General features: G+C 42.8%; 1 protein-coding gene across 1 annotated transcript in view; it reads left to right on the forward strand.

Annotated features, from left to right (window-relative positions):
• LOC137352012 (mucin-3B-like) overlaps window positions 1-13,399 on the forward strand; it is a 29,603-nt gene extending 16,204 nt beyond the window's left edge. The window contains exons 7-17 of the mRNA XM_068016990.1: window positions 1,270-1,840; window positions 2,189-2,659; window positions 2,798-3,163; window positions 3,428-5,179; window positions 5,423-7,116; window positions 7,318-8,004; window positions 8,116-9,096; window positions 9,355-9,695; window positions 9,780-10,434; window positions 11,371-13,285; window positions 13,387-13,399. Coding sequence (XP_067873091.1) covers window positions 1,270-1,840; window positions 2,189-2,659; window positions 2,798-3,163; window positions 3,428-5,179; window positions 5,423-7,116; window positions 7,318-8,004; window positions 8,116-9,096; window positions 9,355-9,695; window positions 9,780-10,434; window positions 11,371-13,285; window positions 13,387-13,399 — 9,446 coding nt within the window. The remainder of the gene's footprint in view (window positions 1-1,269; window positions 1,841-2,188; window positions 2,660-2,797; window positions 3,164-3,427; window positions 5,180-5,422; window positions 7,117-7,317; window positions 8,005-8,115; window positions 9,097-9,354; window positions 9,696-9,779; window positions 10,435-11,370; window positions 13,286-13,386) is intronic.
• The last annotated feature ends 4,567 nt before the right edge of the window (window positions 13,400-17,966 follow it).

Raw genomic sequence — 17,966 nt, forward strand, 5'->3', positions numbered from 1 at the left:
ACGTTACAGAACAGTTCCCGAACACTACAGATCAGTCCCCTAACGTTACAGAACAGTTCCCGAACACTACAGATCAGTTGAGTAACACTACAGATCAGTTGCCTAACACTACAGATCAGTTGCCTAACACGACAGAACAGTTGCCTAACACGACAGAACAGTTGCCTAACACGACAGAACAGTTGCCTAACACTTCAGAACAGCCACCAAACACTACAGAACAGTTGCCTAACACGTCAATTCAGTTGCCTAACACTAAAAATGTGTTGCCTAACACTACAGATCAGTTGCCTGACATAACAGAACAGTTGTCTATCACAACAGATCAGTTGCCTAACACGACAGATCAGTTCCCTAACACTAAGGATCAGCTGCCTAACACTACAGATCAGTTGCCTAACACGACAGAACAGTTGTCTAACACTACAGAACAGTTGCCTCACACTACAGAACAGTTGCCTAACACTACAGATCAGTTGCCTAACACTACAGAACAGTTGCCTCACACTACAGATCAGTTGCCTAACACTACAGAACAGTTGCCTAACACTACAGATCAGTTGCCTAACACTACAGAACAGTTGCTTAACACGACAGAACAGTTGCCTAACACTACAAATCAGTTGCCTAACACTACAGATCAGTTGCCTAACACTACAGATCAGTTGCCTAACACTACAGAACAGTTGCTTAACAGGACAGAACAATTGCCTAACACTACAATTCAGTTGCCTAATACTACAGAACAGTTCCCTAACTCTGCAGCACAGTTGCCTACCGCTACAGAAGATTCAACTCACACTACAGAACAGTTGCCTAACACTGCAGATCAGTTGCCTAACACTACAGAACAGTTGCCTAACACTACAGAACAGTTGTCTCACACTACAGAACAGTTGCCTAACACTACTGAACAGTTGCCTAACACTACAAATCAGTTGCCTAACACTACAGAACATTCACCTCACTCCACAGAACAGTTGCCTAACACTCCAGATCAGTTGCCTAACACTACAGAACAGTTGCCTAACACTACAGAACAGTTGTCTCACACTACAGAACAGTTGCCTAACACTACAAATCAGTTCCCTAATATTACAGAACAGTTGCCTAACACTGCAGAACAGTTGCCTAACACTACAGAACAGTTGCCTAACACTGCAGAACAGTTGCCTAACACTGCAGAACAGTTGCCTAACACTACAGATCAGTTGCCTAACACTACAGAACAGTTGCCTAACACTACAGAACAGTTGCCTAACACTACAGAACAGTTGCCTAACACTACAGATCAGTTGCCTAACACTACAGATCAGTTGCCTAACACTACAGATCAGTTCCCTAACGTTACAGGTCAGTTGCCGAACACGACAGATCAGTTTCCTAACACTATACCTCAGTTCCCTAACGTTACAGAACAGTTCCCGAACACTACAGATCAGTCCCCTAACGTTACAGAACAGTTCCCGAACACTACAGATCAGTTGAGTAACACTACAGATCAGTTGCCTAACACTACAGATCAGTTGCCTAACACGACAGAACAGTTGCCTAACACGACAGAACAGTTGCCTAACACGACAGAACAGTTGCCTAACACATCAGAACAGCCACCAAACACTTCAGAACAGTTGCCTAACACGTCAATTCAGTTGCCCAACACTAAAAATGTGTTGCCTAACACTACAGATCAGTTGCCTGACATAACAGAACAGTTGTCTATCACAACAGAACAGTTGCCAAACACGACAGATCAGTTCCCTAACACTAAGGATCAGCTGCCTAACACTACAGATCAGTTGCCTAACACGACAGAACAGTTGTCTAACACTACAGAACAGTTGCCTCACACTACAGAACAGTTGCTTCACACTACAGAACAGTTGCCTAACACTACAGAACAGTTGCCTAACACTACCGATCAGTTGCCTAACACTACAGAACAGTTGCCTCACACCACAGATCAGTTGCCTAACACTACAGAACAGTTGCCTAACACTACAGATCAGTTGCCTAACACTACAGAACAGTTGCCTAACACTACAGAACAGTTGCCTAACACGACAGAACAGTTGCCTAACACTACAAATCAGTTGCCTAACACTACAAATCAGTTGCCTAACACTACAGATCAGTTGCCTAACACTACAGATCAGTTGCCTAACACTACAGAACAGTTGCTTAACAGGACAGAACAATTGCCTAACACTACAATTCAGTTGCCTAATACTACAGAACAGTTCCCTAACTCTGCAGCACAGTTGCCTACCGCTACAGAAGATTCAACTCACATTACAGAACAGTTGCATAACACAACAAATCAGATGACTAACACCACAGAGCAGCCGCCTATCAGTGCAGAACAGTTGCCTAACACAACAAATCAGTTGCCTAACACTACAGAACAGTTGCTTAACAGGACAGAACAATTGCCTAACACTACAATTCAGTTGCCTAATACTACAGAACAGTTGCCTAACTCTGCAGCAGAGTTGCCTAACACGGCAGAACAGTTCCCTAAGGCTGCAGCACAGTTGACTAACACTACAGAAGATTCAACTCACATTACAGAACAGTTGCCTCACAATACAGATCAGTTGCCTAACACTACAGAACAGTTGCCTAACACTACAGAACAGTTGCCTAACACTACAGATCAGTTGCCTAACACTACAGAACAGTTGCCTAACACTACAAATCAGTTGCCTAACACTACAAATCAGTTGCCTAACACTACAGATCAGTTGCCTAACACTACAGATCAGTTGCCTAACACTACAGAACAGTTGCTTAACAGGACAGAACAATTGCCTAACACTACAATTCAGTTGCCTAATACTACAGAACAGTTCCCTAACTCTGCAGCACAGTTGCCTACCGCTACAGAACAGTTGCCTAACACTACAATTCAGTTGCCTAACACTACAGAACAATTGCCTAACACTGCAGAACAGTTGCCTAACACGACAGAACAGTTCCCTAACTCTGCAGCACAGTTGACTACCACTGCAGAAGATTCAACTCACATTACAGAACAGTTGCCTAACACAACAAATCAGATGACTAACACCACAGAGCAGCCGCCTATCAGTGCAGAACAGTTGCCTAACACTACAGAACAGTTGTCTAACACTACAGAACAGTTGTCTAACACTACAGAACAGTTGCCTAACACTACAGATCAGTTGACTAACACTACAGATCAGTTGCCTAACACTACAGATCAGTTGCCTAACATTACAGATCAGTTGCCTCACACTACAGATCAGTTGCCTAACACTACAGAACAGTTGCCTAACACTACAGAACAGTTGCTTAACACGACAGAACAGTTGCCTAACACTACAAATCAGTTGCCTAACACGACAAATCAGTTGCCTAACACTACAGATCAGTTGCCTAACACTACAGAACAGTTGCTTAACAGGACAGAACAATTGCCTAACACTACAATTCAGTTGCCTAATACTACAGAACAGTTCCCTAACTCTGCAGCACAGTTGCCTACCGCTACAGAAGATTCAACTCACATTACAGAACAGTTGCATAACACAACAAATCAGATGACTAACACCACAGAGCAGCCGCCTTTCAATGCAGAACAGTTGCCGAACACTACAGAACAGTTGCCTAACACTACAATTCAGTTGCCTAACACTACAGAACAATTGCCTAACACTGCAGAACAGTTGCCTAACACTGCAGAACAGTTCCCTAAGGCTGCAGCACAGTTGACTACCACTACAGAAGATTCAACTCACATTACAGAACAGTTGCCTAACACAACAAATCAGTTGACTAACACCACAGAGCAGCCGCCTAACAGTGCAGAACAGTTGCTTAACACTACAGAACAGTTGCGTAACACTACAGAACAGTTGCCTAACACGACAGATCAGTTGCCTAACATGACAGAACAGTTGCCTTACAGTACTGATCAGTTGCCTAACACTACAGATCAGTTGCCTAACACTACAGATCAGTTGCCGAACACTGCAGAACAGTTGCCTAACACTACAGAACAGTTGCGTAACACTACAGAACAGTTGCCTAACACGACAGATCAGTTGCCTAACATGACAGAACAGTTGCCTTACAGTACTGATCAGTTGCCTAACACGACAGATCAGTTGCCTAACATGACAGAACAGTTGCCTTACAGTACTGATCAGTTGCCTAACACTACAAATCAGTTGCCTAACACTACAAATCAGTTCCCTAATATTACAGATCAATTGCCTAACACTACTCATCAGTTGCCTGACTCTACAGAACATTCACCTCACACTACAGAACAGTTGCCTAACACTACAGATCAGTTGCCTAACACTACAGATCAGTTGCCAAACACTACAGAACAGTTGCCTAACACTACAAATCAGTTGCCGAACACTACAAATCAGTTGCCTAATACTACAAATGTGTTGACTAACACTACAGAACAGTTGCCTAACACTACAGATCAGTTGCCTAACATTACAGAACAGTTGCGTAACACTACAGAACAGTTGCCTAACACTACAATTCAATTGCCTAACACTACAGATCAATTCCCTAACACTAGAGATCAGTTGCCTAACACTACAAATCAGCTGCCTAACACTGGAGATCAGTTCCCTAACACTACAGATCAGTTCCCTAACGTTACAGGTCAGTTGCCGAACACGACAGATCAGTTTCCTAACACTATACCTCAGTTCCCTAACGTTACAGAACAGTTCCCGAACACTACAGATCAGTCCCCTAACGTTACAGAACAGTTCCCGAACACTACAGATCAGTTGCGTAACACTACAGATCAGTTGCCTAACACTACAGATCAGTTGCCTAACACGACAGAACAGTTGCCTAACACGACAGAACAGTTGCCTAACACGACAGAACAGTTGCCTAACACTTCAGAACAGCCACCAAACACTACAGAACAGTTGCCTAACACGTCAATTCAGTTGCCTAACACTAAAAATGTGTTGCCTAACACTACAGATCAGTTGCCTGACATAACAGAACAGTTGTCTATCACAACAGAACAGTTGCCTAACACGACAGATCAGTTCCCTAACACTAAGGATCAGCTGCCTAACACTACAGATCAGTTGCCTAACACGACAGAACTGTTGTCTAACACTACAGAACAGTTGCCTCACACTACAGAACAGTTGCCTAACACTACAGATCAGTTGCCTAACACTACAGAACAGTTGCCTCACAATACAGATCAGTTGCCTAACACTACAGAACAGTTGCCTAACACTACAGATCAGTTGCCTAACACTACAGAACAGTTGCCTAACACTACAAATCAGTTGCCTAACACTACAAATCAGTTGCCTAACACTACAGATCAGTTGCCTAACACTACAGATCAGTTGCCTAACACTACAGATCAGTTGCCTAACACTACAGAACAGTTGCTTAACAGGACAGAACAATTGCCTAACACTACAATTCAGTTGCCTAATACTACAGAACAGTTCCCTAACTCTGCAGCACAGTTGCCTACCGCTACAGAACAGTTGCGTAACACTACAATTCAGTTGCCTAACACTACAGAACAATTGCCTAACACTGCAGAACAGTTGCCTAACACGACAGAACAGTTCCCTAACTCTGCAGCACAGTTGACTACCACTGCAGAAGATTCAACTCACATTACAGAACAGTTGCCTAACACAACAAATCAGATGACTAACACCACAGAGCAGCCGCCTATCAGTGCAGAACAGTTGCCTAACACTACAGAACAGTTGCCTAACACTACAGAACAGTTGCCTAACACTACAATTCAGTTGCCTAACACTACAGAACAATTGCCTAACACTGCAGAACAGTTGCCTAACACAACAGAACAGTTCCCTAACTCTGCAGCACAGTTGACTACCACTGCAGAAGATTCAACTCACATTACAGAACAGTTGCGTAACACGACAGATCAGTTGCCTTACAGTACTGATCAGTTGCCTAACACTACAGATCAGTTGCCTAACACTACAGATCAGTTGCCTAACACTGCAGATCAGTTGCCTAACACGACAGATCAGTTGCCTTACAGTACTGATCAGTTGCCTAACACTACAAATCAGTTGCCTAACACTACAGAACATTCACCTCACACCACAGAACAGTTACCTGACACTCCAGATCAGTTGCCTAACACTACAGAACAGTTGCCTAACACTACAAATCAGTTGCCTAACACTACAGAACAATTGCCTAACACTGCAGAACAGTTGCCTAACACTGCAGAACAGTTGCGTAATACTTCAAATCAGTTGCCTAATACTACAAATGTGTTGACTAACACTGCAGAACAGTTGCCTAACACTACAGAACAGTTGCCTAACACTACAGAACAGTTGCCTGACACTACCGAACAGATGCCTAACACTACACATCAGCTGCCTAACACTACAAATCAGCTGCCTAACACTGGAGATCAGTTCCCTAACACTACAAATCAGTTCCCTAATATTACAGATCAATTGCCTAACACTACTCATCAGTTGCCTCACTCGACAGAACATTCACCTCACACTACAGAACAGTTGCCTAACACGACAGATCAGTTGCCTAACACTACAGAACAGTTGCCTGACACTGGAGATCAGTTCCCTAACACTACAAATCAGTTCCCTAATATTACAGATCAATTGCCTAACACTACACATCAGTTGCCTCACTCTACAGAACATTCACCTCACACTACAGAACAGTTGCCTAACACTGCAGATCAGTTGCCTAACACTGCAGAACAGTTGCCTAACAGTGCAGAACAGTTGCCTAACACTACAAATCAGTTGCCTAACACTACAAATCAGCTGCCTAACACGAGAGATCAGTTCCCTAATATTACAGATCAATTGCCTAACACTACTCATCAGTTGCCTGAGTCCACAGAACATTCAGCTCACACTACAGAACAGTTGCCTAACACTACAGAACAGTTGCCTAACACTACAGAACAGTTGCCTAACACTACAAATCAGTTGCCTAACACTACAAATCAGTTGCCTAATACTACAAATGTGTTGACTAACACTACAGAACAGTTGCCTAACACGACAGATCAGTTGCCTAACATTACAGAACAGTTGCGTAACACTACAGAACAGTTGCGTAACACTACAGAACAGTTGCCTAACACTACAGAACAGTTGCCTAACACGACAGATCAGTTGCCTAACACGACAGATCAGTTGCCTAACACTACAGATCAGTTGCCTAACACTACAGATCAGTTGCCTAACACTGCAGATCAGTTGCCTAACACTACAGATCAGTTGCCTAACACTGCAGATCAGTTGCCTAACACTGCAGAACAGTTGCCTAACACTGCAGAACAGTTGCCTAACACTACAAATCAGTTGCCTAACACTACAAATCAGCTGCCTAACACTAGAGATCAGTTCCCTAACACTACAAATCAGTTCCCTAATATTACAGATCAATTGCCTAACACTACTCATCAGTTGCCTGACTCTACAGAACATTCACCTCACACTACAGAACAGTTGCCTAACACTACAGAACAGTTGCCTAACACTACAAATCAGTTGCCTAACACTACAAATCAGTTGCCTAATACTACAAATGTGTTGACTAACACTACAGAACAGTTGCCGAACACTACAGATCAGTTGCCGAACATTACAGAACAGTTGCGTAACACTACAGAACAGTTGCCTAACACTACAATTCAGTTGCCTAACACTAGAGATCAGTTCCCTAACACTAGAGATCAGTTGCCTAACACTACAAATCAGCTGCCTAACACTGGAGATCAGTTCCCTAACACTACAAATCAGTTCCCGAATATCACCGATCAATTGTCTAACACTACACATCAGTTGCCTGACTCTAGAGAACATTCACCTCACACTACAGAACAGTTGCCTAACACTACAGATCAGTTGCCTAACACTACAGAACAGTTGCGTAACACTTCAAATCAGTTGCCTAATACTACAAATGTGTTGACTAACACTACAGAACAGTTGCCTAACAGTACTGATCAGTTGCCTAACACGACAGAACAGTTGCCGAACACTACAGATCAGTTTCCTAACACTACAGAACAGTTGCCTAACACTACAGAACAGTTGTCTAACACTACAGATCAGTTGCCTAACACTCCAGATCAGTTGCCTAACACTACAGATCAGTTGCCTAACACTGCAGAACAGTTGCCGAACACTACAGATCAGTTTCCTAACACTACAGATCAGTTTCCTAACACTACAGAACAGTTGCCGAACACTACAGAACAGTTGCCGAACACTACAGATCAGTTGCCTAACACTGCAGAACAGTTGCTTAACACTACAGATCAGTTTCCTAACACGACAGATCAGTTGCCTAACATTACAGATCAGTTGCCTAACACTACAGATCAGTTGCTTAACACTACAGATCAGTTGCCTAACACTGCAGAACAGTTTCCTAACACTACAGATCAGTTGCCTAACATTACAGATCAGTTGCCTAACACTACAAATCAGTTCCCTAATATTACAGATCAATTGCCTAACACTACTCATCAGTTGCCTGACTCCACAGAACATTCACCTCACACTACAGAACAGTTGCCTAACACTACAGAACAGTTGCCTAACATTACAGAACAGTTGCGTAACACTACAGAACAGTTGCGTAACACTACAGAACAGTTGCGTAACACTACAGAACAGTTGCGTAACACTACAGAACAGTTGCCTAACACTACAGAACAGTTGCCTAACACGACAGATCAGTTGCCTAACATGACAGATCAGTTGCCTTACAGTACTGATCAGTTGCCTTACAGTACTGATCAGTTGCCTTACAGTACTGATCAGTTGCCTAACACTACAGATCAGTTGCCTAACACTACAGATCAGTTGCCTCACACTCGAGATCAGTTCCCTAACACTACAGAACAGTTGCCTAACACTACAGAACAGTTGTCTAACACTACAGAACAGTTGCCTAACACTGCAGAACAGTTGCTTAACACTACAGAACTCTTGCCTAACACTACAGAACAGTTGCCTAACACTACAGATCAGTTCCCTAACACTACAGATCAGTTGCCGAACACTGCAGAACAGTTGCCTTACAGTACTGATCAGTTGCCTTACAGTACTGATCAGTTGCCTAACACTTCAAATCAGTTGCCTAATACTACAAATGTGTTGACTAACACTACAGAACAGTTGCCTAACACTACAGATCAGTTGCCTAACACGACAGAACAGTTGCCGAACACTACAGATCAGTTGCCTAACATTACAGATCAGTTGCCTAACACTACAGATCAGTTGCCGAACACTACAGAACAGTTGCTTAACACTACAGAACAGTTGCCTAACACTACAGATCAGTTGCCTCACACTCGAGATCAGTTCCCTAACACTACAGAACAGTTGCCTAACACTACAGAACAGTTGTCTAACACTACAGAACAGTTGCCTAACACTACAGATCAGTTGCCTAACATTACAGATCAGTTGCCGAACAGTACAGAACAGTTGCCTAACACTACAGAACAGTTGCCTAACACTACAGAACAGTTGCCTAACACTACAGATCAGTTCCCTAACACTACAGAACAGTTGCCGAACACTACAGATCAGTTCCCTAACACTACAGAACAGTTGCCGAACACTAGAGATCATTTCCCTAACACTACAGAACAGTTGCCTAACACTACAAATCATGTGCCTAACACTACAGATCAGTTGCCTAACACTAGAGATCAGTTGCCTAACACTACAGAACAGTTGCCTAACACTACAATTCAGTTGCCTAACACTAGAGATCAGTTCCCTAACACTAGAGATCAGTTGCCTAACACTATAGATCAGTTCCCTAACACTACAAATCAGTTCCCTAATATTACAGATCAATTGCCTAACACTACTCATCAGTTGCCTGACTCTACAGAACATTCACCTCACACTACAGAACAGTTGCCTAACACTACAGAACAGTTGCCTAACACTACAAATCAGTTGCCTAATACTACAAATGTGTTGACTAACACTACAGAACAGTTGCCTAACACTACAGATCAGTTGCCTAACACTACAGATCAGTTGCCTAACACTACAAATCAGTTGCCTAACACTACAAATCAGTTGCCTAACACTGCAAATCAGTTGCCTAATACTACAAATGTGTTGACTAACACTACAGAACAGTTGCCTAACACTACAGATCAGTTGCCTAACACTACAGATCAGTTGCCTCACACTACAGAACAGTTGCCTAACACTACAGAACAGTTGCCTAACACTACAATTCAGTTGCCTAACACTACAAATCAGTTCCCTAACACTACAAATCAGTTCCCTAATATCACCGATCAATTGTCTAACACCACACATCAGTTGCCTGACTCTAGAGAACATTCACCTCACACTACAGAACAGTTGCCTAACACGACAGAACAGTTGCGTAACACTTCAAATCAGTTGCCTAATACTACAAATGTGTTGACTAACACTACAGAACAGTTGCCTAACACTACAGATCAGTTGCCTAACACGACAGAACAGTTGCCGAACACTACAGATCAGTTTCCTAACACTACAGATCAGTTGCCGAACACTACAGAACAGTTGCTTAACACTACAGAACAGTTGTCTAACACTACAGAACAGTTGCCTAACACTACAGATCAGTTGCCTAACATTACAGATCAGTTGCCTAACATTACAGATCAGTTGCCTCACACTCGAGATCAGTTCCCTAACACTACAGATCAGTTGCCTAACACTACAGAACAGTTGCTTAACACTACAGAACAGTTGCCTAACACTACAGATCAGTTGCTTAACACTACAGAACAGTTGCCTAACACTACAGATCAGTTGCCTAACACTGCAGAACAGTTGCTTAACACTACAGAACTCTTGCCAAACACTACAGAACAGTTGCCTAACACTACAGATCAGTTCCCTAACACTACAGATCAGTTGCCGAACACTACAGAACAGTTGCCTAACACTACAGATCAGTTGCCTAACACTACAGAACAGTTGCTTAACACTACAGAACAGTTGCCTAACACTACAGATCAGTTGCCTAACACTACAGATCAGTTGCCTAACACTGCAGAACAGTTGCTTAACACTACAGAACTCTTGCCTAACACTACAGAACAGTTGCCTAACACTACAGAACAGTTGCCTAACACTACAGATCAGTTCCCTAACACTACAGATCAGTTGCCGAACACTGCAGAACAGTTGCCTAACACTACAGATCAGTTGCCTAACACTACAGATCAGTTGCCTAACACAACAGAGCAGTTGCCTAACACTACAGAACAGTTGACTAACACGACAGAACAGTTGTCTAACACTACAGAACAGTTGCCTAACACTACAGAACAGTTGCCTAACGCTACAGAACAGTTGCCTAACACTACAGATCAGTTGCCTATCACTGCAGATCAGTTGCCTCACACTCGAGATCAGTTCCCTAACACTACAGAACAGTTGCCTAACACTACAAATCAGTTGCCTAACACTACAGATCAGTTGCCTAACACTACAGATCAGTTGCCTAACACTACAGATCAGTTGCCTAACACTACAGATCAGTTGCCTAACACTAGAGAACAGTTCCCTATCACTAGAGATCAGTTCCCTATCACTACAGAACGCTTGCCTAACTCCACAAATCAGATGCCTAACACTGCAGATCAGTTGCCGAACAGTACAGATCAGTTCCCTAACACTACAAATCAGTTGCCTAACACTACAGAACAGTTGCTTAACACTAGAGATCAGTTCCCTAACACTACAGAACAGTTGCCGAACAGTACAGAACAGTTGCCTAACACTACAGAACAGTTGCCTAACACTACAGAACAGTTGCCTAACACTACAGAACAGTTGCCTGACTCTACAGAACATTCACCTCACACTACAGAACAGTTCCCTAACACTACAAATCAGTTGCCTAACTCTGCAGAACAGTTCCCTAACACTACAGATCAGTTGCCTAACATTACAGAACAGTTGCCTAACACTACAGAACAATTGCCTAACACTACAGATCAGTTGCCTAACACTACAGATCAGTTGCCTAACACTACACAACATTTGCCTAACACTGGAGATCAGTTCCCTAACACTACAGAACAGTTGCCGAACAGTACAGAACAGTTGCCTAACACTACAGAACAGTTGCCTAACACTACAGAACAGTTGCCTAACACTACAGATCAGTTCCCTAACACTACAGAACAGTTGCCGAACACTAGAGATCATTTCCCTAACACTACAGAACAGTTGCCTAACACTACAAATCATGTGCCTAACACTACAGATCAGTTGCCTAACACTAGAGATCAGTTGCCTAACACTACAGAACAGTTGCCTAACACTACAAATCAGCTGCCTAACATGACAGATCAGTTCCCTAACACTACAAATCAGTTCCCTAATATTGCAGATCAATTGCCTAACACTACACATCAGTTGCCTGACTCTACAGAACATTCACCTCACACTACAGAACAGTTGCCTAACACTACAGATCACTTGCCTAACACTACAGATCAGTTGCCTAACATTACAGATCAGTTGCCTAACACTACAGATCAGTTGCCTAACATTACAGATCAGTTGCCTAACACTACAGATCAGTTGCACAACACTGCAGAACAGTTGCTTAACACTACAGAACTGTTGCCGAACACTACAGATCAGTTGCCTAACACTACAGAACAGTTGCCTAACACTACAGATCAGTTGCCTAACACTACAGAACAGTTGCCTAACACTACAGATCAGTTGCCTAACACTGCAGAACAGTTGCTTAACACTACAGAACTCTTGCCTAACACTACAGAACAGTTGCCTAACACTACAGATCAGTTCCCTAACACTACAGATCAGTTGCCGAACACTACAGAACAGCTGCCTAACACTACAGATCAGTTGCCTAACACTACAGAACAGTTGCTTAACACTACAGAACAGTTGCCTAACACTACAGATCAGTTGCTTAACACTACAGAACTCTTGCCTAACACTACAGAACAGTTGCCTAACACTACAGATCAGTTCCCTAACACTACAGATCAGTTGCCGAACACTACAGAACAGCTGCCTAACACTACAGATCAGTTGCCTAACACTACAGAACAGTTGCTTAACACTACAGAACAGTTGCCTAACACTACAGATCAGTTGCCTAACACTACAGATCAGTTGCCTAACACTGCAGAACAGTTGCTTAACACTACAGAACTCTTACCTAACACTACAGAACAGTTGCCTAACACTACAGATCAGTTCCCTAACACTACAGATCAGTTGCCGAACACTGCAGAACAGTTGCCTAACACTGCAGATCAGTTGCCTAACACTACAGAGCAGTTGCCTAACACTACAGAACAGTTGACTAACATGACAGAACAGTTGTCTAACACTACAGAACAGTTGCCTAACACTACAGAACAGTTGCCTAACGCTACAGAACAGTTGCCTAACACTACAGATCAGTTGCCTAACACTACAGATCAGTTGCCTATCACTGCAGATCAGTTGCCTCACACTCGAGATCAGTTCCCTAACACTACAGAACATTTGCCTAACACTACAAATCAGTTGCCTAACACTACAGATCAGTTGCCTAACACTACAATTCAGTTGCCTAACACTAGAGATCAGTTCCCTAACACTAGAGATCAGTTGCCTAACACTATAGATCAGTTCCCTAACACTACAAATCAGTTCCCTAATATTACAGATCAATTGCCTAACACTACTCATCAGTTGCCTGACTCTACAGAACATTCACCTCACACTACAGAACAGTTGCCTAACACTACAGAACAGTTGCCTAACACTACAAATCAGTTGCCTAATACTACAAATGTGTTGACTAACACTACAGAACAGTTGCCTAACACTACAGATCAGTTGCCTAACACTACAGATCAGTTGCCTAACACTACAAATCAGTTGCCTAACACTGCAAATCAGTTGCCTAATACTACAAATGTGTTGACTAACACTACAGAACAGTTGCCTAACACTACAGATCAGTTGCCTAACACTACAGATCAGTTGCCTAACACTACAGAACAGTTGCCTCACACTACAGAACAGTTGCCTAACACTACAGAACAGTTGCCTAACACTACAGATCAGTTGCCTCACACTACAGAACAGTTGCCTAACACTACAGAACAGTTGCCTAACACTACAATTCAGTTGCCTAACACTAGAGATCAGTTCCCTAACACTGGAGATCAGTTCCCTAATATCACCGATCAATTGTCTAACACTACACATCAGTTGCCTGACTCTAGAGAACATTCACCTCACACTACAGAACAGTTGCCTAACACTACAGATCAGTTGCCTAACACGACAGAACAGTTGCGTAACACTTCAAATCAGTTGCCTAATACTACAAATGTGTTGACTAACACTACAGAACAGTTGCCTAACACTACAGATCAGTTGCCTAACACGACAGAACAGTTGCCGAACACTACAGATCAGTTTCCTAACACTACAGAACAGTTGCCGAACACTACAGATCAGTTGCCTAACATTACAGATCAGTTGCCTAACACTACAGATCAGTTGCCGAACACTACAGAACAGTTGCTTAACACTACAGAACAGTTGCCTAACACTACAGATCAGTTGCCTCACACTCGAGATCAGTTCCCTAACACTACAGAACAGTTGCCTAACACTACAGAACAGTTGTCTAACACTACAGAACAGTTGCCTAACACTACAGATCAGTTGCCTAACATTACAGATCAGTTGCCTAACATTACAGATCAGTTGCCTCACACTCGAGATCAGTTCCCTAACACTACAGAACAGTTGCCTAACACTACAGAACAGTTGTCTAACACTACAGAACAGTTAACTAACACTACAGATCAGTTGACTAACACTACAGATCAGTTGACTAACACTACAGATCACTTGCCTAACACTACAGATCAGTTGCCTAACACTACAGATCAGTTGCCTAACATTACAGATCAGTTGCCTAACACTACAGATCAGTTGCCTAACATTACAGATCAGTTGCCTAACACTACAGATCAGTTGCCTAACACTACAGATCAGTTGCACAACACTGCAGAACAGTTGCTTAACACTACAGAACTGTTGCCGAACACTACAGATCAGTTGCCTAACACTACAGAACAGTTGCCTAACACTACAGATCAGTTGCCTAACACTACAGAACAGTTGCTTAACACTACAGAACAGTTGCTTAACACTACAGAACAGTTGCTTAACACTACAGAACAGTTGCCTAACACTACAGATCAGTTGCCTAACACTGCAGAACAGTTGCTTAACACAACAGAACTCTTGCCAAACACTACAGAACAGTTGCCTAACACTACAGATCAGTTCCCTAACACTACAGATCAGTTGCCGAACACTACAGAACAGTTGCCTAACACTACAGATCAGTTGCCTAACACTACAGAACAGTTGCTTAACACTTCAGAACAGTTGCCTAACACTACAGATCAGTTGCCTAACACTACAGATCAGTTGCCTAACACTACAGATCAGTTGCCTAACACAACAGAGCAGTTGCCTAACACTACAGAACAGTTGACTAACACGACAGAACAGTTGTCTAACACTACAGAACAGTTGTCTAACACTACAGAACAGTTGCCTAACACTACAGAACAGTTGCCTAACACTGCAGATCAGTTGCCTCACACTCGAGATCAGTTCCCTAACACTACAGAACAGTTGCCTAACACTACAAATCAGTTGCCTAACACTACAGATCAGTTGCCTAACACTACAGATCAGTTGCCTAACACTACAGAACGCTTGCCTAACTCCACAAATCAGATGCCTAACACTGCAGATCAGTTGCCGAACAGTACAGATCAGTTCCCTAACACTACAAATCAGTTGCCTAACACTACAGAACAGTTGCCTAACACTACAGAACAGTTGCCTAACACTACAGAACAGTTGCCTGACTCTACAGAACATTCACCTCACACTACAGAACAGTTCCCTAACACTACAAATCAGTTGCCTAACTCTGCAGAACAGTTCCCTAACACTACAGATCAGTTGCCTAACATTACAGAACAGTTGCCTAACACTACAGAACAATTGCCTAACACTACAGATCAGTTGCCTAACACTACAGATCAGTTGCCTAACACTACACAACATTTGCCTAACACTGGAGATCAGTTCCCTAACACTACAGAACAGTTGCCGAACAGTACAGAACAGTTGCCTAACACTACAGAACAGTTGCCTAACACTACAGAACAGTTGCCTAACACTACAGATCAGTTCCCTAACACTACAGAACAGTTGCCGAACACTAGAGATCATTTCCCTAACACTACAGAACAGTTGCCTAACACTACAAATCATGTGCCTAACACTACAGATCAGTTGCCTAACACTAGAGATCAGTTGCCTAACACTACAGAACAGTTGCCTAACACTACAAATCAGCTGCCTAACATGACAGATCAGTTCCCTAACACTACAAATCAGTTCCCTAATATTGCAGATCAATTGCCTAACACTACACATCAGTTGCCTGACTCTACAGAACATTCACCTCACACTACAGAACAGTTGCCTAACACTACAGATCACTTGCCTAACACTACAGATCAGTTGCCTAACATTACAGATCAGTTGCCTAACACTACAGATCAGTTGCCTAACATTACAGATCAGTTGCCTAACACTACAGATCAGTTGCACAACACTGCAGAACAGTTGCTTAACACTACAGAACTGTTGCCGAACACTACAGATCAGTTGCCTAACACTACAGAACAGTTGCCTAACACTACAGAACAGTTGCCTAACACTACAGATCAGTTGCCTAACACTACAGATCAGTTGCCTAACACTGCAGAACAGTTGCTTAACACTACAGAACTCTTGCCTAACACTACAGAACAGTTGCCTAACACTACAGATCAGTTCCCTAACACTACAGATCAGTTGCCGAACACTACAGAACAGTTGCCTAACACTACAGATCAGTTGCCTAACACTACAGAACAGTTGCTTAACACTACAGAACAGTTGCCTAACACTACAGATCAGTTGCCTAACACTACAGATCAGTTGCCTAACACTGCAGAACAGTTGCTTAACACTACAGAACTCTTGCCTAACACTACAGAACAGTTGCCTAACACTACAGATCAGTTCCCTAACACTACAGATCAGTTGCCGAACACTGCAGAACAGTTGCCGAACACTGCAGAACAGTTGCCTAACACTGCAGATCAGTTGCCTAACACTGCAGATCAGTTGCCTAACACTACAGAGCAGTTGCCTAACACTACAGAACAGTTGACTAACACGACAGAACAGTTGCCTAACACTACAGAACAGTTGCCTAACACTACAGAACAGTTGCCTAACACTACAGAACAGTTGCCTAACACTACAGATCAGTTCCCTAACACTACAGAACAGTTGCCTAACACTACAGATCAGTTCCCTAACACTACAGAACAGTTGCCGAACACTGGAGATCAGTTCCCTAACACTACAGAACAGTTGCCGAACAGTACAGAACAGTTGCCTAACACTACAGAACAGTTGCCTAACACTACAGAACAGTTGCCTAACACTACAGATCAGTTCCCTAACACTACAGAACAGTTGCCGAACACTAGAGATCATTTCCCTAACACTACAGAACAGTTGCCTAACACTACAAATCATGTGCCTAACACTACAGATCAGTTGCCTAACACTAGAGATCAGTTGCCTAACACTACAGAACAGTTGCCTAACACTACAAATCAGCTGCCTAACATGACAGATCAGTTCCCTAACACTACAAATCAGTTCCCTAATATTGCAGATCAATTGCCTAACACTACACATCAGTTGCCTGACTCTACAGAACATTCACCTCACACTACAGAACAGTTGCCTAACACTACAGATCACTTGCCTAACACTACAGAT

The sequence above is a fragment of the Heterodontus francisci genome, chromosome 37 (assembly GCF_036365525.1).
Source record: "Heterodontus francisci isolate sHetFra1 chromosome 37, sHetFra1.hap1, whole genome shotgun sequence".
NCBI classification, from domain to species: domain Eukaryota; kingdom Metazoa; phylum Chordata; class Chondrichthyes; order Heterodontiformes; family Heterodontidae; genus Heterodontus; species Heterodontus francisci.